This window comes from Manis javanica, chromosome 6 (genome assembly GCF_040802235.1).
Source record: "Manis javanica isolate MJ-LG chromosome 6, MJ_LKY, whole genome shotgun sequence".
NCBI lineage: Eukaryota > Metazoa > Chordata > Mammalia > Pholidota > Manidae > Manis > Manis javanica.
In genome coordinates this window covers 27,721,623-27,746,523 of record NC_133161.1, presented here as the reverse complement: position 1 = coordinate 27,746,523, position 24,901 = coordinate 27,721,623, and the positions used below count along the sequence as shown (strand labels likewise).

At 40.4% G+C, this 24,901-nt stretch overlaps 2 protein-coding genes across 7 annotated transcripts in view; one reads left to right on the top strand and one right to left on the bottom strand.

The window, feature by feature from the left end:
- The window catches only part of PTPRZ1 (protein tyrosine phosphatase receptor type Z1), a 159,653-nt gene extending 155,582 nt beyond the window's left edge, over window positions 1-4,071 (top strand). For all 6 annotated transcript variants that reach the window (XM_017666193.3, XM_017666192.3, XM_073238527.1 and 3 more), the window contains 3 exons: window positions 597-739; window positions 1,472-1,607; window positions 3,132-4,071. In XM_017666193.3, coding sequence (XP_017521682.3) covers window positions 597-739; window positions 1,472-1,607; window positions 3,132-3,272 — 420 coding nt within the window. In that variant the 3' untranslated portion in view covers window positions 3,273-4,071. The remainder of the gene's footprint in view (window positions 1-596; window positions 740-1,471; window positions 1,608-3,131) is intronic.
- Window positions 4,072-11,176: 7,105 nt separating this feature from the next.
- AASS (aminoadipate-semialdehyde synthase) overlaps window positions 11,177-24,901 on the bottom strand; it is a 51,981-nt gene continuing 38,256 nt past the window's right edge. The window contains exons 19-24 of the mRNA XM_037023431.2: window positions 23,411-23,578; window positions 19,241-19,336; window positions 17,525-17,640; window positions 16,782-16,870; window positions 16,078-16,254; window positions 11,177-14,666 (exon numbers count right to left, since the gene is read on the bottom strand). Coding sequence (XP_036879326.2) covers window positions 14,548-14,666; window positions 16,078-16,254; window positions 16,782-16,870; window positions 17,525-17,640; window positions 19,241-19,336; window positions 23,411-23,578 — 765 coding nt within the window. The 3' untranslated portion in view covers window positions 11,177-14,547. The remainder of the gene's footprint in view (window positions 14,667-16,077; window positions 16,255-16,781; window positions 16,871-17,524; window positions 17,641-19,240; window positions 19,337-23,410; window positions 23,579-24,901) is intronic.

Below are 24,901 nucleotides of genomic sequence, written 5' to 3'. Positions count from 1 at the left end.
TTGCTGCCTTTTTTTTTCAATGCAGCATTTTATTGAGTACACTTTAGGAAACTGGGGGCCAGAGGTCGAAGGGATTTAGAGTCGCATAGTCTGGTTGGTCACTTAAGCAAGAATCAGAACTGGGACTGAAGGGGAACTTAGACCTTCGTCTTCATCCTCCCCGCCCACAGTTTCCCCACTGTGTCATGAATGTCATTCTTCCCTTAATTAATCCTGAGTAATGCTGGTGTTTGAAAAAGTCTCTGCTATTTTTAAAACAAATTTTAACACTGAAGATTTCTTTTTGTAAGGTTAACTTTAGCAGCACAAACATATATTTGACACATACTTTCAAGGTTTAATTGGCATAACCAACCCACAAATAAGATTTCTTTTTAAAATAAAAAGAGGTTATATCTAGACATGGCAAACGTGGCACCTACAATTCTTCCTTCCGTGATGGAGGCCCCGCTGCAGGTACTGCCGCTCTCATGCACATGCGATCAGGTTTTGTTACCTTCCCGTGATTCCTGATTTTCCCCAATTATTCCACCCATGACAAACTCACTAACCAATATGACTCTTTAAAAACACTAATTTTTTCTTTCTTCTTACAGGATGATTATGTACTTGAAGTGAGGCATTTTCAGTGTCCCAAATGGCCAAATCCAGATAGCCCCATTAGCAAAACTTTTGAACTTATAAGTATCATCAAAGAAGAAGCTGCCAGCAGGGATGGGCCCATGATCATTCATGATGAGTGAGTTCCACACTTTAGGTGTTTCATGCCTGAGCACTTTCTGGGTGTACACATATTTCTATAGTCTGTACTAATCTAATGCTTTGGGCCTATCGTAGTGACTTAGCTGAGGTGGATTATCTGCTTCTTAGGAACAAAGTTAACACAGAATAGTTTGTTTTTTTCACTTCCCTTGGCGCTCCTGTTGAAGGCAGAAGGTGGTACGTGATCACAAGAATTTGCTCTTGCACTGTATGTTGAGAACTTTCGGGTGATGAGTCAGTGTTTTAGCACTTGAATTTTTATTGGTGCTAACCAGAGAGCCATTGACTTCAGTGGATAGGAGCAAAATTGATATGTATTTTATTTACCAGAAATAGGAATCTTTATCCAGTAGATCTTTCCAGGTTTTGTGAACAAAATGCACATGCTGAAATTATGTTATACATATTATATAATATCTATTATAACCTCATTGAGATCATTTTGATGTATTGCCAGGCCCTTGTATAGTATGAAAATAACAAATGCATAAGCAAATATTAAATTTCTATAAAGCATCCCATTACTAATATCATGAACACTTGCCAGTGTTTCAGATTAAACCATACTTCTATGCATGATAAAGAGAGATAGTTCATTAAAAAGTCCAGTGTTCCTGCTAGATATGTTAAGGCTACATGCTCTGTGAGTTCCAAATGTGTATGTTTGTTGCTTCTGAATGGAGTTTCTATCCCTTCTTTTTTCTTCAAGGCATGGAGGAGTGACAGCAGGAACTTTCTGTGCTCTGACAACCCTTATGTACCAACTGGAAAAAGAAAATTCCATGGATGTTTACCAGGTAGCCAAGATGATCAATCTGATGAGGCCAGGAGTCTTTGCTGACATTGTGAGTAATAGAGCAATGAACCAAACTTTGCACTGCTAGAGTCCTAACTTCCTGGAGGCTGCCCCAATTGTTTATCATCTATCGGAAAAGATCACATCGGCTGATAAAATTAACTCATAATTTTCAAACTGAATTACAAGTTATTTGACCCATAGAACTGAAACAGTAGACAATAAACATTTAAAATTTATCTTCCAGAAAACTGAGGGGTAAAAAACTTTTAATCTCTTATGTGCCATTTTGCGAGACCCATTATAATCCTGAAAAATATCCTCAGCAGAAGCACCAACTGCATGACTTACCCAACAAATTATAAGTTATTTTCCTGGATTTCAAGTTCTTCCTATTCGTACAGAACAGTCAGAAGACAGACCTCAAAGACTTAAACATTGGAACTGTTCACTTTTTTTCAAGCCAAATTCCATTTCTGAATTTAACAAATGGCTAATTCTTGGATACTTTTTAAAAAGAGAGAGACTTGTACAACAGAGAAAGACACAGTACAAAAGTCTCAACTCTGAAAATAATTTGGAAGTTTTTATTACTATAGGAATAAAGGCTGCAAATAGAGAACTTAGTGCAAATGCCCCAGTGAGAGCAGCCTCGGGGGGTGTAGAGCCCATAGACTCCCCTCCAGATGCCTAGTCTGTATGAGGTCTTTATAGAGGATCCATTCACAAACCTCCAGCCCAGAGGCCAGAGGGCAAGGTCACCTTGCATACGTGCACTTCAGAGAAGGAACCCCTGTTAAAAGAGTCATTCAGGCCTGTTGACTTGTATCAGGCTTGTTCTGTATGAAAATGCTTTCTGGAGATTGAATTTACAGCTGGTTCATGAATGCCTTTAATGGTGCACCAGTTCACATGTGGTCCTGATGATTATCCACTATGGTGCTAGTCACCTGCTCATGTTCTCTGCCCCCACCTCACCACCCAAGTTGGCATCCGTTAAGAGAAAACTCTCTATTCTTCCATGTCTGTACTGCGAGACCAGGACAGAGCACATGCTCACCTTTGCTCAGAGCAGGACGCAGGACAGTCAGGCTGGCAAAGTGTGAGGAGTACTTGGGCAAAGACCTGTGTTCTGACAAGTCCCTCACTGGCAGCGCAGTCCTTCCTGAGACTCTCCATAAATGGACAAACCCAACGGGTCTCATAATAACAGCCGAAAGGAGAATGAGTAACTTATCCCAAGTGGGTTACAGGTGCCTGGTGCCCAAGCATTCACACACAAGTTAAATCAGCAACAGTTCCTGATTCCAGGAAGTAAAAAAATCAGAACGGAGTGCTTACTGTTGGCAAATGTACATGGGCTGATTTTCTAGGTCATTGAATTTTGGTCAGTTGAAAAGCCACTTTGAATTTAATCTGAAAGAGACATTAATATAGATAGTGTATCTCTGCAGAGAATAACAGAACCCTTAACACATGGCCTTCCATGAACACTGCCAAAGGAATCCTTCTTTTTACCAACATATGTCTTCACTGAGCTCCGGGTTTATAACCTCCCGTTCTCTTTCTCTAGGAACAGTATCAGTTTCTCTACAAAGCCGTCCTCAGTCTTGTGAGTACGAGACAGGAAGAGAATCCATCCACCTCTCTGGACAGTAACGGTGTGGCCTTTCCTGATGGAAATATAGCCGAGAGCTTAGAGTCTTTAGTTTAGCACAGAAAGGGGAGGAGGAAGTCCGTATCTGACCATTGTTTTCCCCTTGCTAAAGTCAGACAGGAAAATCAGTTCAGTTCCTGTTTGTTTCCCATCACCTGACAGTAACTTTCATGACATAGGATTCTGCTGCCAAATTTACAAAATTAACAATGTGTGCCTTTCTGCAGAACTTACTATGTTTCAACTAAAATGATTGAATTTTACAGTATTTGTAAGAATGGAATTGTGGCATTTTTTTCTCATATTGATTTTAACAGAAATTTTCAATTCGTAGATACTAGGAATTCCCAACTACAGAAAACATGTTTGTTTTTAGTGTCAAATTTTTAGCTGTATTTGTAGCAATCATCAGGTTTGCTAGAAATATAACTTTTAATATAGGATACTGTAAATAAAACACTCTGTGCCCTATGATGTTCAACATTTACAACTGCAGTATTCACCTAAAGTAGGAATAATCTGGTACTTAACTGTAAATACTGCTGTAGTGTCTCCATGGACCAAATTTATATTTATAATTGTAGATTTTTATATTTTACTACTGAGTCAGTTTTCTAGTTCTGTGTAATTGTTTAGTTTAATGCTGTAGTTCATTTTCTGGTCTTACTCTTCAAGTCTTCTGGTATTGTTTTGTGTTATCTCAGTGATTAACTCTGTTTTAGCATGTAACTGTAACTTTTATGGAAAATAGACATTTGTTCTGAAAGACGTTTGTATGAGAATAACTCTGTACCAACGTTGTTTAAATGGTTTTTATCCAAGGCATTGCAAAAATAAAAATAAATATGGCCATTGATTTATGTGTGTTGTTGTGTGGTGAGCTGGGACATGTGTAGCAGAAAACTGTGGCCGTGGGTCCCACATTGGAAAAAGGAAGTGAAAAAAGGCTGATCAGATGGGACAGTGCACAGAGCTGTGATTCCCAGACTGTGCATTGAAGCACATGGGGAATTCACAGAATTTTCCATTTTTGAGTACAACACAGCAATGCTTACTGACCCTGCACAACTACTGCTGTTAACATATTTGGCCCTCACTACTTAATAAACTGAACCACTCACTGTATGTTTCTTTTGGCTTAGGGAAGCTATTAAGATATTACTGAGAAACGAAAACAGCATGGACCAAGAAATGTCGGGAACTAAGCTAGAAGAGAGAAGCAGCCAAACTTGCCAGTCAGGAGCCAGCTAAGCTGGTTTGGAAGCCAAGGGGATCAACAAACAGGACCAGGAGGTCATAAAGCCCAGAGTGGGGAAAGGAAAGTCACCCTCTGTCAAGGCAAACCGGCAAACTGTCAGGATCCACGAGCTCTGTGGGGCCGCCGCGCAGGAAAACAAGGGGTCAGGGGTGACGACCTGACTTCGCTAATGGAGCTGACTTTCCTAGGAGGCCCAGCTCAGCACCCCAGAGCAGGAGGCCAGGACAAGTTTCACAGAAACCAGTTGCTCTTAAAGTGTGATTCCCAGGCCAGCAGCCTCAGCAAAACCTGGGAACTTGTTAGAAATGGAAATCCTAGATTCCCACCTCAGGTCTATACCAGAAGCTCTGAGGCTGAGGCCCAGAAGTCCAACGCATCCTAAGGTTTGAGAACCACTGCTCTTCAGCAACAATGATGAGAGCCTCCAGTTTCTTCAAGCAATATTAAGAAATTTTCACCAAATCTTTCCTTTTTCTTTTTTCTTTTAGAGCAGTAGTTATGAAGAGATATGAAACAGGAAAAAGTTCAACAAATTAGAGTGTTACAAATCACAAAATGCTAGTAAGAACTGCTTTTTTATAGGGTACAAAAAATAATAATAATGTGCTGCTTTCTCACAATCCCTGGGAGGAAGGCCACAAGGTTAAAATTGATTCCTTGGTTGTTTTTCTAACCTTATCTCCTGTTGTTTTACAGCTTTGTTCCCGTATAACCCACCGTGTCTAATCATAAACTAATCTGAACCAAGAGTTACATGCCACCTTAATAATTTTGTCTGTTTTTTCCTTAGCTTTTGTCCCAGGAACTAACAGCCTTTGAAGGGATACAGAATTTTTTTTTCTTTCATGGTTATTTATTAGTGAGGTACCTTGCAGAATCTGTTCCTAGAGAAAGTAATTATGCAATAACATGTATGACAAGTAAGCATTTTATAGACAAATTGTAATAAATGTACCAAAACTATGAAGTCCATCATAGTTCCCATATACTACTCCTTGAGAATTTATGGCAGCTGCTTCATATATAATTAGTACAAACATTTAATGTTTATATGTTCTACTCAGTATTATACGACTGGAATCTTAGTTGTCATTTTTCTGATCTGAAACCCCCTAATTTGTTAGCATGTAAAATCACTTAGACCATTTCTCCAGTGTACAAAATTTAGACAATAAGATCTCTTTATAAGAAGTAGACTTTAAGATGTTTTATTAAAATTGAATTTCATGTACAAATAGTACATAAAATCAGAAATACTAAGCATTTTTAAAATTAAAATTAGTATTTTAGGGAAAGTGGAAAAAGCTACACATTTGTCAAAATAAATAAAACATACTCATTATAAACCATTATTGAATATCATCTTGCTAATTGCAAAATATCCTGGTGTATTAGAAGTTTCCTCATTAGTATAATATTGGTACTTTAGAGTAGTTGTATCAAATGTTACAGCATATAAATAAAACACATCACACCAGTTTTCAGAACCTAGACATCCTTGGTATTAAATTAGAGTTAACAAGTTTGTTTGAGGTAATCATTTTTAAAAAGAAAAACATGATTTGGAAGTCAGTGTAAGAAAGACCATGGGTATTAAGAGTGAAACTTCTGGTTACATTCACAAGACTTCTAAGCAGTCCATCAGGGTGACTCCTTCCACCAGGCCACGAGAGACAAAAATTGACCCCCGAAAAACTTCCCAAATATGCTCATTCATAATACTCTCCTCTGCAACTTTGGATGTGCCATTCACGACATGGCCCAGACTCCTATCATCTTGCTTTAATGCTAGGGGAGTTGCCTCAGTTTGGAATTATCCACACAGAGAAATAAACTGATGCACATAATTTTTTTCCTTGTTGCTAACTTGTTTAATGAAGCTGTGTATTGAAAACTACAGCATTAATTGTCCTAATGAAAATATTAAATTAGAAAACTCTCTTACAGCACCTTTACTGCAAGTGTTTAAAGGGGTGCAGGAAATTAAAACTGCATTTCTTGGGCTTTTTTAGAAAGTAAATGAAAATATTCTACCTTTTGTCTGTACAGCATGTCCAGCTCTGAGCTCCTGGGGGTACGTGAAAGGGCTCAGAGAACCACGTAGAGAAAAAAAATGAAATGGTTAGAAAATAATTAACGCCAATGAGGAAAGACTGGTAACTGGGCCATGACTGAGGAGTCACAGAATCCCTCTATATGTCACTTGCCTTCCAGGGGACCTTCCTGGGGCAGATTATATTTTCCAAAAATAGTCCAACAATATCTTCCACCCAACATGTGACTGTTTGAAACTCACCCATTGAGAAGTGGGGTGTGTGGTCCCTCTGCTTCAATCTGGGTGGACTTGTGACTACAGTAAAAATGAAGCTATGTGACTTCTGAGGCTCGACCCAGCTTCTGCCTGCTTCCCTTGGGAGGTCCGCCTGGAGAACAGAGCCACCACGCTGCGACAAAACCCACACATGGAAAGAAACCATGGTCCTGGCTTTCTGCCCCAGCTGTTTCCAGCTACAGCAGAACCACCTTGCCAGCTCTGGGTGCAAGCTGTCTCAAAAGGGATCCCCCCAGCTCCCAGCAGCACATCTCAAGTGAGAATGGGTGGAGGAGAGGCAAGCTGTTCCCACCAAGCAGGCCCAAATTGCAGGTGGATGAACAAAATGAATGGCTGTTGTTATAGTCACTACATTTTGGGGTACTTTGTTACACAGTGATAGAAACTAGAACATTTCTTATATGCCAAAGCCTAAAAAGCTATAAACTATATTTCCTAGCCTCCTTTTCAGGGAGAGTTCTGGATATGAATTATGTTCCACCAAATATGTGGAGCCATAAAGTCCGGATCTATGGATGATGATATTTTGCCATGCACTGTAACATAACATTAAACCATTTATTATATTTGCTTGTGCTTCTTGACTTGCAGGCCACCCTAAAGATGCTCTCACACAAGACTTAGAAGATAGAAAAAAGACAGAGGCCATCTTCCTGCCCTCTTTGCCTCTGCTGGTGAGCAAGGCTGTAGAAATGTGGGTTTCTGCAGCAGAATTCTGGGGACCTGAGTTGAGAACCAGTAAGTCGCAGCCACAGCAGTAAGAGCAGGTACTTCTGATAGCAGTTTCCTAGTATGCAGCCCCAGCCATGGCTGTCAGTTCTTGCCCCTACTTCCTTGTCTGCCATTCTCTTTAAAACACCTGGGGTGGTTTCTGTTTCCTGCTCCTAACACCGATTCAGCAGCCTGGAGAAGCACCTAAATGATGCTCTCATTCTTTGAACTATCTGTCTCCAGCTACCATAGTGGCCTCTGACTGTCTCACCCTCCTGCCCTTTCCTGATTCAGTCTCAGTGCTGTGGCCAAAGCAATCTTTTAGAAGCACAAAGCTGACCTTACCAGAACCCCGTAATGGTGATCATGTCATAATTTCAATCTATGGTGGCGCAATGATTTTGATAGTAAGGGCTGATTCAAACATCACAAAATGACACTCTTTACCTACCCTTATGCTCTGGGGAAATTTCAACAAGTGTCCTAAGAGGCAACAAATGGAAAAGAAAAATATGCCTCTTCAGCATTACCAGCCAACTCCTAAATTTTAACCTAGAACTGCTTTACACATAAGCAGAGCCTTTAACAACCTTCCCTTATCTCCACTTCCACCTTTACCACACCTTGGCACCAGGCTTTTAAATGGGTCAATACTATATACACATAGGATTTTATATATACTGTTATATATATACTAGACCTCATGAAAGGTGTTAAAATACATTGGAATCTTAGTTTGAGTTCCCATAAAAGCAGAACCTGAGACGGTGATTTAAGTGTAAATGGTTTATTTGGTAGATGATCCCAGAAAATACCTGTAGGTAGTGAAATGAATCAGAACAGTCATATTTATAGTTTTGAGAGATTAATTTATCTGCTATGAGGAGAATGGATAACAGGAGCTTAATTCTGGATACAGGGAGGCCACATAAAAGGCTTTGCAATGATCCAAGTAAAAGACGGTAACGGCCTTGTCTGTGGGTAGAGCGGATGAGTCAGGGGACTCAGTGGGGAAAGGAAGAAGCCTCGACTTGCTGAGTGGGAGTGAGAGGAAGGAACCATCAAGTACGTCAGCCAGAGCAGCAAGGAAGGTATCGGTTGCCATCTCCTGAGACAGGTGATCTGGCAGAAGAAATGGCTGGGGGAAGGGAGGTGGCCCCACTGAGAAACACTGGTCTATACTATAAACTCTTAACTCTACATTGCATTTAAGAAGTCTGGGAGATACCCAGAGATGTCCAGTGGGTAGCTGCATATATACTCTGAAGCTCAGGTGACAAAGTCTGGGATTCATCTGAGAGAGATGATATTCCACGCCACAGGGTGGGCTGTGTGCACCCTGAGGAAATATGTGTAGAGGTTAGGACAGAGGCCTGAAGAATGTCATCACAGAGCATATGGGCAGATGAGCAAGAGGCTGAGAAAGACCACCATCTGCACAGTTTCAGCTAATGTTAAATCTCACATTTCATAGACCAGAAATTAAATAGAACCACTTTTACCAGCCAAAATATTCAAGCTTTTTTTTAACATTATTAAAGTAATCATCATTCATCTTTTCATGTTTTCTCTTGGCCTTCTCCACGTTTTATAGCCTCTTCCAGTTTCTTTCCTCTCCCAACTCCCATTTGATTTCTACTCCATTCAAGTATCTCTCTCAACTTGTGAAAAAATAATCTTTTATCAATAGTTTGCTAATAAAGGCAAACATAGCTTTTCTCAATTGGAGTTGCCAGGTTTCTGATCAAGTATGGGGGCTCATTCACCCTGTGCCAGATTCACCAAGACCCTGGTTCAGAAGAAATGAACTCAGTGTTGAAGCCAAGGGCCTGGCATTTTGCTGCCTTCATTGTCCCTGACAGCAGCCCAGTCATCTCCAGTCAAAGGCGAGAGCAGTGCCAATGCGGTCTCTTCAGGCTTCAGGCTGGGAGTGGGATTCCCAGTGTTTATGAACGTGTTACCCAGGCATGCTGTTCACATGGTGAGTCAACACAACCCTGGCCAACCCTAGAAGCCTCATTGACTACACCAACTGAAAGGAGAGAGACAAACCTGCTAACCTTGAAGCTTAGGACTCTTAATACTGTGTTTTGATTCTTGCTAATTAACAGAAATTTAAGAATGAGTGTTAGGATTAACACCAAATTGGAGAAAGAAGTTGTTTCTAGACTAGGCGTCAGTAACTAAGAAGTATTGCTCTAGAACAGGCTTTTCTTGTGAATTCAGTAAATTCAGGTCCAGTAAATGTGGTTCCACTGCAAATAATCAACAAATGTAAACCACTGTAAAGAAAGCTAATCTCTACAGCATATAAGGATAAGATTAGCTACTCTGTGTGACTGCAAATTATGCACATCTAAAGGGGAGCTAATCGTAGAACTTAAATATTATCTTAAATAATTTGGGGAATTTATTTAATGTGATATTTATTATAACAATGTTCCATCAGATAGTAGTAAAGTGTTTTGTTCTAGTAAATACATACTTGATGACATTTTTTGACAGATAGAAATTTCTTGAAGAGGCAGTGCTTTCTTTTCAAAAAGGCACCATATGGGTTATACCAGTGGCCCTAATAACCAACAGGAAGAGAGGTTTTATAAATCAGAATGCTTCCCAAATTTTTATCAAGTATTTTAGGTGACTTTAAATGATGATCAAATTTCACTGTTGTCTTGTCACCTTAGGCAAGTCATTTAATTTTGTGAGACACATTTTCTCTTCTGTGAAATTAGCAAACTGACCAAATGACTATTCAGGTCCTTTCCACCCTACAACAACTTCTCTTATATTATCTCATTAACCTCCATACATAACCATCCTGTGATCGACTGCTATCATTTTATGGAGAAGCAAACAGCTAGCATGTTGCAAAACCAATCACACTGCTTCTCAGTGTCTCAGCCTCTTCTAGTGTTTCATGAGTCTAGGACAAGGAAAAGTGGACAATGTAAATATGCATATTATCTGGAAGAAACCAAATGAGATAGAAAGACCTGGAAGATACAAGCATTAAATCTACCAAAATAGTTAGACCAGGAGTTCACAAACTATGGCTCAAGGAACTATGGCTCAAGTTTACAAACTATGCCACGTTTTGTAAATAAAGTTGTATTGGCACACAGTCATGTCCACTCTTATGTACTATCTGTGGCTGCTTTCAAACTACAAGACAAAAATGAGCAGTTGTGACTCTCTGGGCCTGAAGAACCCAAAATATTTATTAATTAGCCCTTTAAAGTAAAAGTTTGCTGGCCCCTGATAACAGCCATATGCTCATGAGTATAACCTACTCATTGATGCCCAGATCCTCACACTACCGCCTTTATTAAATTTCTGCTGGAAAACTGGTTGAGAGCCAATCCGATGTTTGATTACATCCATTTTAATTCGAGCATACTGACATATCCTTTCCCAACACTACCTACCACTAGTACTGATATTAGACAGCTCTTCAGTCACATCCCCTTTATTGCTCATTATCATAAAGCCAAAACTAGTCCATTCTATTGAGAGTTTAACAATAATCCCCTCCTACCTTAAGTGCCACCCTAGTCCCCTTTCCATCCAGCACTCTTCTAGATTACAGAAAGAATCATGGTGATGATGCCAGGGGTCTTGTTCACAGATCCGAAGAATGAACTTCGCAAACACTCAAGGTAGGAGAGTAAAGCAGAGACTTTTATTTAGAGATAAAGTGAGAGGACAGAGCTCCTGGCTCATAGACAAGAGTCTATGGTTGTGTCATTGTCTAGGGGTTTTATGCGCAGTTGAGGATTTTCAGGAGTGGGGGTAAAGGGCAGGGCTAGGGGTGCAGACTTGTAAGACTGCCTGCCCCACCCCCAAAGTGGGCTGGGTTGCTGTCTGCTTGCTTGGGATGTTTATAGTTGAGACTGCTTGCCAAATTACTCTTTTGCCTAGGTTGCAGATTGATTAGGATTACAGAATGAAAAAACAGCACATAGGTAGTTAAAAATAAGCTGGGCCTTTTAGCAGGCTAAGGCAAATTTTACAGCATCATGATCTGATACTGTGAAGTCACAGGTTATGCTGAGATACTCTTCTTTATTTGTGAAACACTCAAACATTCTAGGCCAAGTTACTCCTGGCCTTTTGACTCACTGAGAATGTCTGTATTCTAGTCTGGTTTATCCTAGAGAATTAGTGTGACTCTGATTTTGCATAATGCTTAACACAGAGTTTCCACAGGGACTTCTTTGCACATTGTTACATTGTTTTGACTGTAATTATCTTGCCTTGCTTTTTTTTCCAGAGGTGCTCACCCTACTCTGCCTAAACCCAAGGTCCCTCCCGGTCTCAGTAACACTGTTGTATTTATTGTGTTGAATTCAATGTTTTGGAAAAAAAGAAAAAGAAAAAACTGCCATAACAGAAATATCTTTACATGTTAATGGATTATTGATCTCCATCTATTATTTGTGACAAGTGGGACTAGGCCTTAATCAACTGATCCTTTTCAAATAACATAGATATTTTCTCAACTGTCATATACCCCACATATAATACCTGCTTATTTCAAGGGCAGAATTAGTTTCCTATTCCAGTATAGGCACTCAGTCTGAGAAAGTTCAACAGGTATTTAGTTTGTATCTCTAAAGGGAAATGCTTTATCCCTAGGATTAAAAGAAGTTTTATTTATAATGTAAACTTTTTATGTAACAACTTGAAATATAATTCAATCCCATACAATTCACATTCCAAGTATACAGTTCAGTGATTATTCTACGATATTCACAGAGTTATGACACCATTGCCACAAACAACTCTACAACATTCTCTTCACCCCAAAAAGAAACCCCAAACTCATTAGCAGTCACTCCCATTTCCCCCAAGCTCCCCAGGCCTAGGCAACCACTAATCTACTTTGTATACATAGATTTGACTATTCCAGACAATTTCACATAAATGAAATCATACAATATGTGGCCTTTTCAGTCTGGCTTCTTTCACTTAGCATAATGTTTTCAAGATTCATCCATGTTGTGCATGTATCTGTACTTTATTCCATTTTGACCTCCAAATAATACTCTATTTTAGAATATGCCACGTTTTGTTTTTCATTTATTACTTGATAGATATTTGACTTGTTATGATTTTTGGCTATTATGAATTATGCTGTTATGAACATTTGTTTACTAGTTTTTGTGTGTGCACATGTTTTCATTTCTCTAGGGTCTATTGCTAAGAGTGACATTGCTGGGTCATATGATAACTCTATGTTTAACCGTTTGAAGAATTGCTATTTTCCCAAGCAGCTGTACCATTTTACATTTCCACAACAGTTTATGAAGGCTCCAATTTCTCCACATCTTCACCAACACAGATCATCTTTTTCATTATTTAGAAGTATCCTGCCGAGTATGAAGTGGTACTCCATTGTAGGTTTGATTTGCATTTCCCCAACAACTTATGATGTTTGAGCATCTTTTCATGTGCTAATTGGCCTTTTGTGTATCTTCTTTGGAGAGCTGTCAATTCAGATCCTTTGTCCATTTTTTTGAATTGGACTTTTTGTCCTTATATTAACAGTAGTTATTTATATATTCTAAATACAAGTTCCTCCTTTACCTGATAATATGATTTGCAAAAAAAATTTCTCACTCTGTATGTTGTCTTTTGCTTTCTTGATCCTTGGAACAAAACAGAAGTTTTTAATTATGAAGGGTTTTTTTTTTCTTTTTGTTGCTTAGTAACTTTTGGTTTCATTTTAAATCATTGCCTTATCCAAGATTGTGAAAATGTATGCTTATGATTTCTTCTAAAAGCTTTATCAGGTTTGCTCTTAAATTTAGGTCTTTGGTCCATTTTGATTTAATTTTTATATGTGCCGTGAAGTTGGGATCCAACTTAATTCTTTTACATGTAGATATCCTGTTGTTCCAGTACCATCACGAAGATCATTTTCTTCCACTGAATTGTTTTAACGCCCTGTTCAACATTCAGTTAACCATAAATGTGAGGATTATTTCTGTGTTTTCAGCCTATTCCTATTTTATTCTTTTTCACATTATTGCAAATTTGTTCTCTTAGATTAAGATAGCAAAATTGATTTTGATTTGAAATATAAATCTCTATTTTAATATGTGTTATTTCTAATGTTTTCTTAGAGCAATTTTGTATTTTTGATATGTGAAATCATATCATCTATGAAGAGAGAGAGCTTTACTTCCTCCTTTCCAATCTGAGTGTCTTTTATTTCATTTTATATCCTAATCACTCAGGCTAGACTTTCCAGTACAAGCTGAAGTAGCAAAAGCAGACATCCTTGTCTTGTGTAGATTTTAGAGGTAAAACCTTTCTGTCTTTCATCATTAAGTATGAGGCTAGTTATAGGTTTTTCAGAGATGCTCTATATTGGGTTGAAGAAGTTCTATTTTATTCCTAGTTTATTGAGTTTTTTTCATGAAAGATTTTGAAATTTGTTAAATGCTTTTTCTGTGCCTGTTGAGATAATCATATGGGTTTTTATTTAATTTTACCTATTCCTTTTTGCAAACACTCAAGAGAAAACTATAAGAAATGTCATTTACTAAATAAGTCATAATTTTACAAAAAAGGCATAAAAATGGCATTACTACAAAGGTTTATAGATAGGTGATCTAAAAGTACCTAAATGAATCAATTTGAGAAGTACAAAATATAGCCACATGAGAAAATTTCTTCGTAGTAAAAATTTAGATCAAACGATCTCCTGATCATAGGAAAATATATTTTTGTAAGAAAAAGGTTATACAATAAATTAACAAATAGCACAATCATTATCACTCTTTACATACACATGAAAAAAATATATGTAGAATTATTAAAGTTCTCTGATAATCATTGGCATCTCCTGTTCCAAATGTTTTCATATTAAAATAGAGGTTTATATTTCAAAAACAACATTATATTGACTGAATAAAAACATGTCACGCTTTATAATTTAAAACAGCACATTAGCAAGCGTGTTTGTTGCACAAATGTCCAGAGCTGCATTGCCCAGGAAGATAAGAACAAAATACAATCCTCAATTATGACGTGACAGTGCTCCTCGTAGTGTATGTAATGCCTTCCACTTTAATTCGTTCCAATATTGGGCCATAGATCTCTTTTGAAAAGGGCCCCATCAGGCCTTTAGCTTGAATTTCACCTGGAAGAAAATTAATTTGTAGTTACCATTTTAAAGGTGGTATTAAAGGGGAATCTCCACAGTAGGAGTCTATATAGCAATAAGCTCAGAGTCAGTGAACTGCTAGAAGCCCAGACATTTTAAAAACAGCTGCTTAAATGTCCTCTACTAAGTTATTACTTAATTGACACTCTGTAAGGAAAAGGGTTAATTTTAGATTGAAAGCAGAGCTGGATTTAAGGCCAGTGTCAGATTTTATATACTGAGCTGCATTAACTACTGTCAAGACAGACAGAGAATAAAGTATAGTAAGAAAGTAAAGTAACCTACCTGGTCTGCTTTATGTGCTAATGTCATTAAAAAATAAAATAAAATACACCACCAACAGAATAAATTAAAACCAATCTGGTAATCTGGGCACAGGCCTCTGTGAGGAAGTCTGGGCCCTTCCTCTCAAGGCCATGATGGCCTCACCTCTCATCCCTTCTTCCCTCCGGCTCCTCAGTAGCTAAGCAGGCAGTCTGACAATAACTAAGCAGGTAGTCGGACAATAACTAAGCAGGTAGTCTGACAATAACTAAGCAGGTAGTCTAACTATAACTAAGTAGGTAGTCTGACTATAACTAAGCAGGTAGTCGAACAATAACTAAGCAGGTAGTCTGACAATAACTAAGCAGGTAGTCTAACTATAACTAAGCAGGTAGTCTGACTATAACTAAGTAGGTAGTGTGACTATAACTAAGTAGGTAGTCTAATTTGATGCTAACTGATATGCTGTTGTGGATGTGTTTTCTCTCTCTCTTTCACATGTGTATGTTTTTCTTCCCCTCACATTTTCATAAGGACCCAATCAGGTAGGATATTCAGACACAGGGCTTACTGAACACATGTATGATCTTCAGGGGAGAGTGGAGAGTTGAAATTTGAATTCATTTAGTCCAAAATATTTATCTAGTATTAATAATATAATGAGATGTCAAAAGTAATAAAACACGGTCTCTTTTTTTGAAGTCCTGAGGTGAATACCTCTGCTATTTCAGTATTACCACCCCAAATATGAAAAACCAAGAAAAGAAAAAGTTAACATTCCTTGGGGGCCCCTCTCTGTGGTAGGAGCTTTATGTATTATTTCACTTCAGAATCACAGTAACCCTATAAATTTGGAATGAACAGCCCCACTTTAAAGATGAAGGAGGTCTGGCTCAGACATTCTGAGCTGTCTCATGACTGAATTCAGACAGAGAAAGTCCAATCCCAAAGCCCAGGTTTTTACTCACTATAAGGTGACGTCCTGTCAGCCAGCACTTGGATCTTCTGAAATGGCTCATTTTTATAAATACTATAGTAATACCCAAGAGTAATTACTTGATGACCAGGCACTGAATAACTTGGAAATGATATGGAGACAGACTCAGTTTTCGAAGGAACTTACCATCGAGCAACATCCTGGCTGCCATAGCGGTGGGTAACCCCACGGTTTTAGCCATAGCTGAAAAGCCATTGACATCCCCATAAACCACAAGATCAATCGTTTTATTTTCTAAATGTCCAGAAGGATGCCTGATTCCAAAGCTGTCTCTCATCACAATCATATCTTTCTCTCCAGGGCCTCAAAATAAAGCAACAGATATTTGTAAATGCCACCGTCATCACAACTCCAATATGGTATTTCATCTCCGCCTCCTCCCCTTTTGCTCCTGCAACTTTCCCCTCCCGCTGTAGATGGCCCTTAGGCGACCATCTCTTCTGCTTTTTAGCCCAAAGACCAAGTGAAAACCTCAAGGAAATGATGCCCTTGACTGCATTCCTCTCCAGGTTGGTACCCTTACAGCCTAGTCACAGGTATGAGGGCATTGCTACAAAGACCACCCACTTTTCTCCCAAAGTTGTTCCTGCAGTATTTCCAAAATTCATGAAAACTTAAAAGTAAAACTAATAATTTTTTCCTTTCCCATATTACCCAAATTCATTCTTACTTAGTAGTTCTCTTATTCTTCCTTCTGGAAAAATAGCCAAGTGTTCCTTCCCTCCTTCCCCGTGCCTACTGCTTGGCTCCAGCCCTCCAATCAAGTTTGCTGGTTGTACTGACCGCTTCTTACAATTCTTCTGGAATGCTTAGCTAATACTTAGGCCTACCATAGGAGAGTTTCATGGACAAATGCTTGGAGAGTGCATCCACTATAGACTCTGCCCGAGGGACTTGTTCATCACCAAGCAAGCCCAACCTGGGAAACACAAGAGATGGTTGCATTAGTTCAAGTCCTATACATATTCTCACTTGGGAAGCAGAAGGGAGCTCCCTGGATTTTATCTTGAAAAGGAAAAATCGCAAGGTAACAGTCCAAGTTATAGGACTCTCCTAAATTGTAAAATAACAATAATGGTAGTTATGTTTCACCTTTAGAATCATCCCCACACTTGGGTGAAGCAGTGCTCCTTGGAGCAGAACTTACACACTGTAAGTCTCCACTGTTGCAAAGACTTTTATGAGATTGATTTACAGGTTAGTTCTCCCACATTAAGGACACCAGAATAATGTGCCATGGTCCTGTGAATGAATGCTTTAAAGTAGTTGCAGGGAGACTGCAAGATCTCCTGTAGGAGGGAAAAAATTCCAACTTTCTCTGGAACTGTGTAGAAGTGTCACAAAATAAGTATTTCCCCAGTCTAACTGCTATTGAGTTCTCTCTGTATTTACTTTTTATCTCCCACACATACATGGTATACAGGAATCTCTCTACAGCAAGCTAACAATGGAGCAGCAAATTAATCAAAGACCATGTAAAATGTTTGGTTCTATCTTGATCTTTTTTTCACTAGAAAGGACTAAGTAATCATTGATCTAGTATTTTGCTCTAGGTTGATCGGTAGATTCCTACCATTCAGCAGCCTCCAGCTGGGTATTGTCACCTCCTAGTTTCTTAAGGACAGCTTCCTTAAGCACATCGTGCTTGGAGGAGGGTGAAATGCCAACTAGACCACAGAGGAGTTCTTTCTGGTTAGAAAAGTAAAGATAAAAATTCAAAGTTCTAATAAAATACAAAATAAGTCGAGAAATTATCCTAAGACATTTGACCTCAAATGCGCCTCAAATTTTAAATTAGAAATAGTAAATAGTAACACACACACATACATACACACATGCCTGTACACCCCACATATCAACAAGTGCATGGTATCCCAAAATGGTATTCCAGCAATAAAAATGGGTCATAACATCAAATCAATACTAAACGGATGGGCCGATATTTACCACATCTCCTACCTTTCATATTCTCTCCGTCACAATGCCACCCATTCGCCCTCACCCTCCAGCAGCCTGCTCTGGCCAGGATAGACCATTGCTGTGGTTGCTAGTAGCAACCACAGTTCTTTTGTAAGTTCAAGAGATGAGAAAAACCTTGCAGATCATAAAAACTCAACAGACGGACACTTAAACAGTGATCACAGCTTTATCTACTTCCTAAACAAAACTCCTTCCAGTGAAAAGTTATGCTCTGGATTAAAGATCAACAAACTGGTTCACAGGCCAAATTCACCTCACCACCTGGTTTTGTAAATAAAAAATTTTTTTGGAACATAGCCATGCTCATTTGTTTAGGTATTGTCTCTGGCAGAATTGAGTAGCTGACAAGAGACTATATGGTCTAAAAAGCCTACTGGTCTTTTAACAACAACAAAAAAATATGATGCTTCACCAGAAAAAAAGTTTGCCAGCCCCTTTGCTAGCCTGGGGCCATCACTAAGAATGTCTGCACCGACTGATCCAATCCAGCTGCCTCAACCCAAGATTCTCTCTACAGATATTTATTCACTTCTGTCCAACCAGTACACTTATTAAAGGTAAACTTTGTATTGGGAAGTCTCTCAGATACACAAAAAAACTGAATTTAGAAGAAACTAGCTAGCAAGAATACCAAAGTTGCAATACTAATCTTTTTCCCCTTGTGATAAATTCCTGGCATTTCTGCTAGAATATGGGCACATAGTTTAAGTCAGTTTAAGTTGGATGACCAGCTAGTAAACAGGTTAATTCCTGGCAGTTAGCAGCACCTCTACTTTACATTCAGTCCCAAGTTCAAAGTCCCTTCCAAACTTGAGATTCTAAGATTTAAATACAATACACATAATGGGTATAAACTCATAAATGAAAACTCAAATTACTCATAGCTACAAATGACCAAATCAAAGAGCTGATGGGATTTGGGGGTTGGAAGTCCAGTTCTGTGATACCACCAACAGCTTTCCTGGTTTATCAGCTGCAGGAGGCCCAAGTTGAAATCTTGTCCCTCAGTCCCCACTTAGACAAATGGCAGAGCCCAGAACCCAGTAGCAGGGCAAGTCCTCTTCCCAGGACTGAGGAAGCAATCAAGTAGCAGAAGTTGCTGCAGGAAATGGGCATGGTGAGTCAGCCCCATGATCTCTCCATTTTCCCTTAACAGTGGAAGGAAAGGGGGCTTAGGGGTTGGGTTAATCTTCCTGCACATAAGCCATGGAATGGGTTCTTCTGCTGGTCCAAACCAAAGTTCAAAGCTTACCACTTCAGAAGCATTTCTGAAGAGCACCACACAACATATAATTCTGGAGTCACTCACCCAGGTGAGAGAGCTGGCCTCAGGTTGAAGGGCAGGAAATGCATCTCTGTTAATAAGACCCAATTTTACAAATCCATTCAAGGCTTTTGCATATCCCTGTAACAAGAATTATTAAGCAGTATATGAAAATTTTCTTTTCAAAAAAGCTTTCTGAAAAAGAGGAATCTGTCTTTGTAATTCATTTAGAAACCAGGCTGAAATAGCCATTTGTGTTGCTCACATCGATGCAACCACCTTCAGGTTCAAACCAGAATCAATACTGTCACAATTTCATTGGTTTTCATGAGACCTTGCAAAACTTGGGTCTTTACTTCTGTTTCTGGGTAACATCTGAGTGGCATTTTCTGGCAGCAGAAGGGAAAATTCCTCATGTGGTATGTGCTTTCAGTTTAGCAGAATAATACTTCATAGAACAGTTCTCTCTCTTATAATGGAAGGAGCTTGGAAGAATATTCCTCAGAGCAGATAACCCATTCTAATGATAATGCATAATCCACTGTCCTGATGCATGCAGGGAGAAGGGAAAGAGGTAGGAATCAGGGAGGTTTTCTGAAATGTCTTCACTTTGATAAAAATTCCTTTTTGTTCTTTGTCTACAGAACAGATATGAAGTCCTTGGCATATTATATAAAATCCATGCCCCTCCAGCCTGACTCCTGAATCATCACGTGCGCCACTCACCATTCCCCAAACATGCTGTGAGGCCTCAGACTCTGTGCACACCACTCCTGTGCCTGGGAAGGGATGGCCACCCTTCCTCACCTCTCCAGCATGTACTCCTCCTTTAAGACCCAGCTCAGCATATGTACTGAGTGGGCACTCCTTTCTTCTCTGTATTCCCGGGGCATACCTACCTCAATGAGAGCACTTAACACAAATTGCAATTAACTGTCAATTCAACTGCTAGACTGTAGGCAAAGAAAGCAGGGGAGAGAGAGAGAGAGAGAGAGAGAGAGAGAGAGAGAGAGAGAGAGAGAGAGAGAGTGTGTGTGTGTGTGTGTGTGTGTGTGTGTGTGTGTGTGCGCGCGTGCGCGCGCGCATTCTCTACCCCCATGCCCTGGCCCCATTATCCAGCACTTCAGCATGCTGAAAGGGAACAATGGACGGGATGAAGTGAAGACCAAAATAAGGGGCTTTGTAGTCACTGCATCCTGGGGGATGGGGAGGAGTGAAAGGAAAGAAGAAGAAAGGCTGGGAAAGGATTCCTGATTTTAGGAAACATTAAAGTTATTAAAATACAAAACACTTCCCATAACCATTGGATATTTCAATATTGAATGTATATTATCAACTAGTAATTATACATTGAATTGTGGTCAACTAATAATTTTCACATTTCTGAAAGGTTGTATTTTTCAGATTGTTCAAAGTTTACTAATGAAAGAATTCACATTTATTTGCTGTAACCCAACATGAATTTACTTCAAAGAAGAGAAACAGAAAGTAATACCCACATCAGCTTGCTTCTAGATACCTGAGGCGTGCCAGAGATTCTGGCATCCAACATTTATAAACTACTGAGACATTTCTGACCTATTTCTTAATCTCAGAAATACATTTTTATGAGGACCTCTACAAAGGAATTTATCATATGTATTCATTCACCAAGATGCATTTAGCAAACTGCTTCCCGGTGTCAGACTCGTGCTAGAGGCTGAGGCCACAGGCATGAAAAATGCGGTCACCATCCATGAAGAGAGTAGAAGGATGAGACAAAGCCACAAATAAGGCCTGGCATATAGTGAGCAAATTCTGTGGTCACTACAGGAGAACGTTCTAGATGTGGCAACAGAGGTGAATAGAGCTATGGGAGCACAGGAAAGGAAACACACAGAGATGTGGGAGGAGGGGAGCCAGGGAGAAGGAGTTAGGCAGGATCCCATGGGAAGGGGACATCGAGCTGGGCCTGGAAGGCCAGCCAGGGGACAGGCAGGCACAGGCAGGCACACCACAGCCTCCTGCACACTTGGGCGATAGTATCTCATCTCTAATGCTGGAAAGAAGATTCAAGTTACGGAGGGGCTACTGGCACTGCCTAGGATGATGGCCCTCGTGGATATGAACGCTGACGTCTTCCATCCCCAGGACTTCCGTGGGGGGATGCCTCTCAACCCACACACATTCTTGAGAGCTTTTTTCAGTTCTTAAATCTTTTAAATTCTTGCATCTACACATGTGGCAAGAGTTGATCCCTAAAGCTACCAGAAAATCCTGATTCCTGGGCAACCCCTGCCCCCACCAAAAAAAGTCACTAATGTCCTTCAGAGAAGTTGAAGAAAATAGGGTCAAGAGATCCGCCAGAGCTGGGGATGGTATGGCTGCAATTCAGATCAGAATTTACACTGTGCCTAAAGGCCTGTGGAACATCTGTGGTTCTGAGATTTCCTTAGATGTGATCACTGACATCTCGTTTGATTCCTGGATGGTGTGGACATCATAGTCATGAGGGTACAGGTACCTGCCCTCTGCTTAGCTTACAATTTATTTCAGGGGACAAGAAAAATTTACATAAAAATCTAACTAAAAATGCTGGGACATAAATGCTAAGTGCCAATAAATGCAATAGAAGCTCTAAAGAGTAGTAAATGCAGTAGTTGTCTCTCTCTAAGAATAAATAGTTAGACATGGAGAAATAAGGCAACCCAGAAGCCAGTCTTCACATGCCAGCACTCTGCTCTTGCATAATGTTTCAGTTCCCTTTCACACACAAATAATACCAGCAGTGCTCACTGATTCCTGATGCCCACCTCATACACGGAAGGGGAAAGGAAGTGATTTTAAATACCAAGGCATGGAAAGCCTCACTGAGAACAAAGTCCTGAAGGAGCCGAAGGAGAGTGGTGCGATACCTGGGGGGCACTTTCCAGGCAAAGGGGACCGCAGTGGCGTGCTGGGAGCACGGGGAGAGCAGGCACGAGAGCAGGGGTCACCACCGACAGGCCCGTGCATCTCTGCTCCCAGGAAAAGGATCCCTAGTGAGGACTGGGTGACACACACAAGACAATCCCCTTCTGGCCCAGGTCAGGAGATCTAACTTTAGTTAGATTTTAGTTAGATTTTTATGTAAATCTGACCTCTGGTGTTTAGAGATGTAGTGAAATAGGCACACTCATTGCTGGGGGTGGAACGGTGCCCCCCTCATAATTCAGATCCATGTAGAACATCAAAATATGAGCTTATCTGGATCTTGGCAGATATGATTAGTCAAGGATCTCTATCTGAAATCAACTTATACTTAGGGTGGGCCCTAAATCCGATGACTAGTGTCGGACACTGTGACACAAACAGAAGGTGACAGAGAGGTAGAGGCATAGGTTGGACCAAAGTGCCTATGAATTAGAAAACACCAAGAACTGGGGGCGGCCAGCCACAGTAAGGAGAGAGGTGGACAGTTTTCCCTCCAAGCCTCCAGAAGGCAGCAGCCCTGCCCACACTTTGATTTCAAACCTCTGACCTCACAACTGGTGAGGGAATAAGTTTCTATTGTTTTAAGCTACCCAGTTTGCAACGATTTGTTTTAAAAGCCCTAGGAGACTGCACTTTTCAAGCTGGTCATACATGGAACTAGTCTTCTGTGATTCATAACCGTGTAGCTTCCAGAAATAAATAAATTTGTGTTTATGCTTGTAGAATCTACACATTTTGTTGTAAAAACATTTCAGATTTGCTTTGGGGATGGTGACACGGATGACATCTCCAGCTTCAGGGACAAACAGAGGCCAAAGCTGTTTGGCACATTTCATCCCACTGATCATGGGGGCTAATGAGACATAAATTGCATTTTAAGCTATGAAGAACATGCACTTTTTCATTCTCTTTGGATCTGAACCGAAGAGGCTGGAGATGCTGCCGCATCCTGCCACCGTGTTGCGCCTGGGACGGTAGCCAAACCTTGGAGAGCTGAGAAGTGGCAAGAGACCAAGTCCCAGTGTTGTCACTTTGGCCCCCAAATCTCACTACACTGGAGGCTGACCTTTCACTGGGCTCCACTCCTCGTGAGTCAAAAATTCGCTTTTTACTCAAGCCATTTTGAGCTCCCCTAAGACATTCAATCAGAAGAATATCGTGAGAAAACAGATTCCAATTGGTTTATCTCAGTTACCTTGATTACTAAGAAAAATCAAGTGTCCAAAGCAGGCGACATGTTTTATCAGAACTACAGTGGCTTACCTTGTATCTCAGTGTCCCCCGCAACAAAGTGTGAGCAGACGGAATGCCATAAATCTCAGCATATCTTGTACTGTCTCTGTTAGGATAGCCCTCCAAATTCAGTCCCGGGAAGTAATCCATGGGAGTAACAGCATCAAGAAAGGAGACCCCACCGGCAGCATTCACGACCTGAGGAACAAGGCAAAGGCACAAGCTGGGTTATGACGATGTGGCCCCCTTTGGATTTATCTGCACTGATCACATAAGAAATGCAAGTTTTAAAAGAAGGAACAGAGGATTTGAAGGAAAATTTAAGGAAACTATCATGATCAACATCCATATATTCAAGCTGCTCCACTAATATCATAAGTCACAAGGTCATTATTATCTCCCAAGCTTTAAAATCTCACTTAAAGCATTTAACTTCAACTAAGGTCTTGTTTTCTATTTTGTTCCTGGATAAGATGGCACTGAATTATGTCCCATCAGATTTTTGTTTTGCTTTTACATAAACAATAAGCTTGTTAAAAGCGAGATACTTCTTTAAATGGCTTCTATGCTCAAGCAGCAGTGGCAATATTCTCCCTCTGCTCTGTTTCTTTACTCCCATCCCCCTTCTGAAGACCCACCAGGCAGCAGTCTTGTACATTTCATTCACCCTGGCATTTACTGAGGACCTACTATGAGAGTGCCGGGACCACACTCGTTGGAGGCAATCAGGAGAGCAAGAAATTAGATACAAGTCCTCTCTCCACTCACTTCCTTTACTCACTGTCCATCTACCAAGTGCCGAGGGCCTGTGGCAGAGCACCTGCAAGTCACAGCCTAGACTAATCGACCCGCTGGCATACGCTGGGGAAGGGGAACTGGGGACAGGTCCCCTCTAGAGAAAGACAACGCAGTGAAACTACCCTCAAACTCAGACAAGTGCTACCCCTGATCCGACTGCTGGTGAGCAGTCAGATGGCTGATCCCCAAGCTCTTCTGAATTCTCAGTAATCCTCTTATCACACCCTCCCCCACCACATCCGCTCAAAACGCAGTGAAGCTTTCTTTTCCGTTTAATTTTGGCTGAAGGGCTCAATTTTCTTTCAGTTTGAGGTTTATGAATATCTCTGAGATAATGAAAAGCATCCTGCAGCGATAAAATCAGGGCGAGAATCCTGGTGCGGCTGCTGGTGGAACTGGATTCCGCCCAGCTTGTGCCGCTAGAAATGGTTTCTGACCACGTGTCTCCTGCTGCACAAAGCAATTCTGCCCAAGGGAGCAGCCGGCGTGCCCTGCGATGGATTCTGTGTACATCGCCCGACAGTCTCCAGCTGACCCTACGATTCGCAGAGCTTTCTGAGCTAGGTTCTGCGTGTGCCTTGGTATGAGAGAGAAAGCACAAACGCACAGGGAGCTGAAGCCCCAGAAGGCAACTGCTGTGCTCACTGCGAGTCAAGCCCGGTGGCGGCCTTCCTGATAAAAGGCTCGCCTTGCGGAGCCCCAAGCACTGTCTAAAACTCCAAG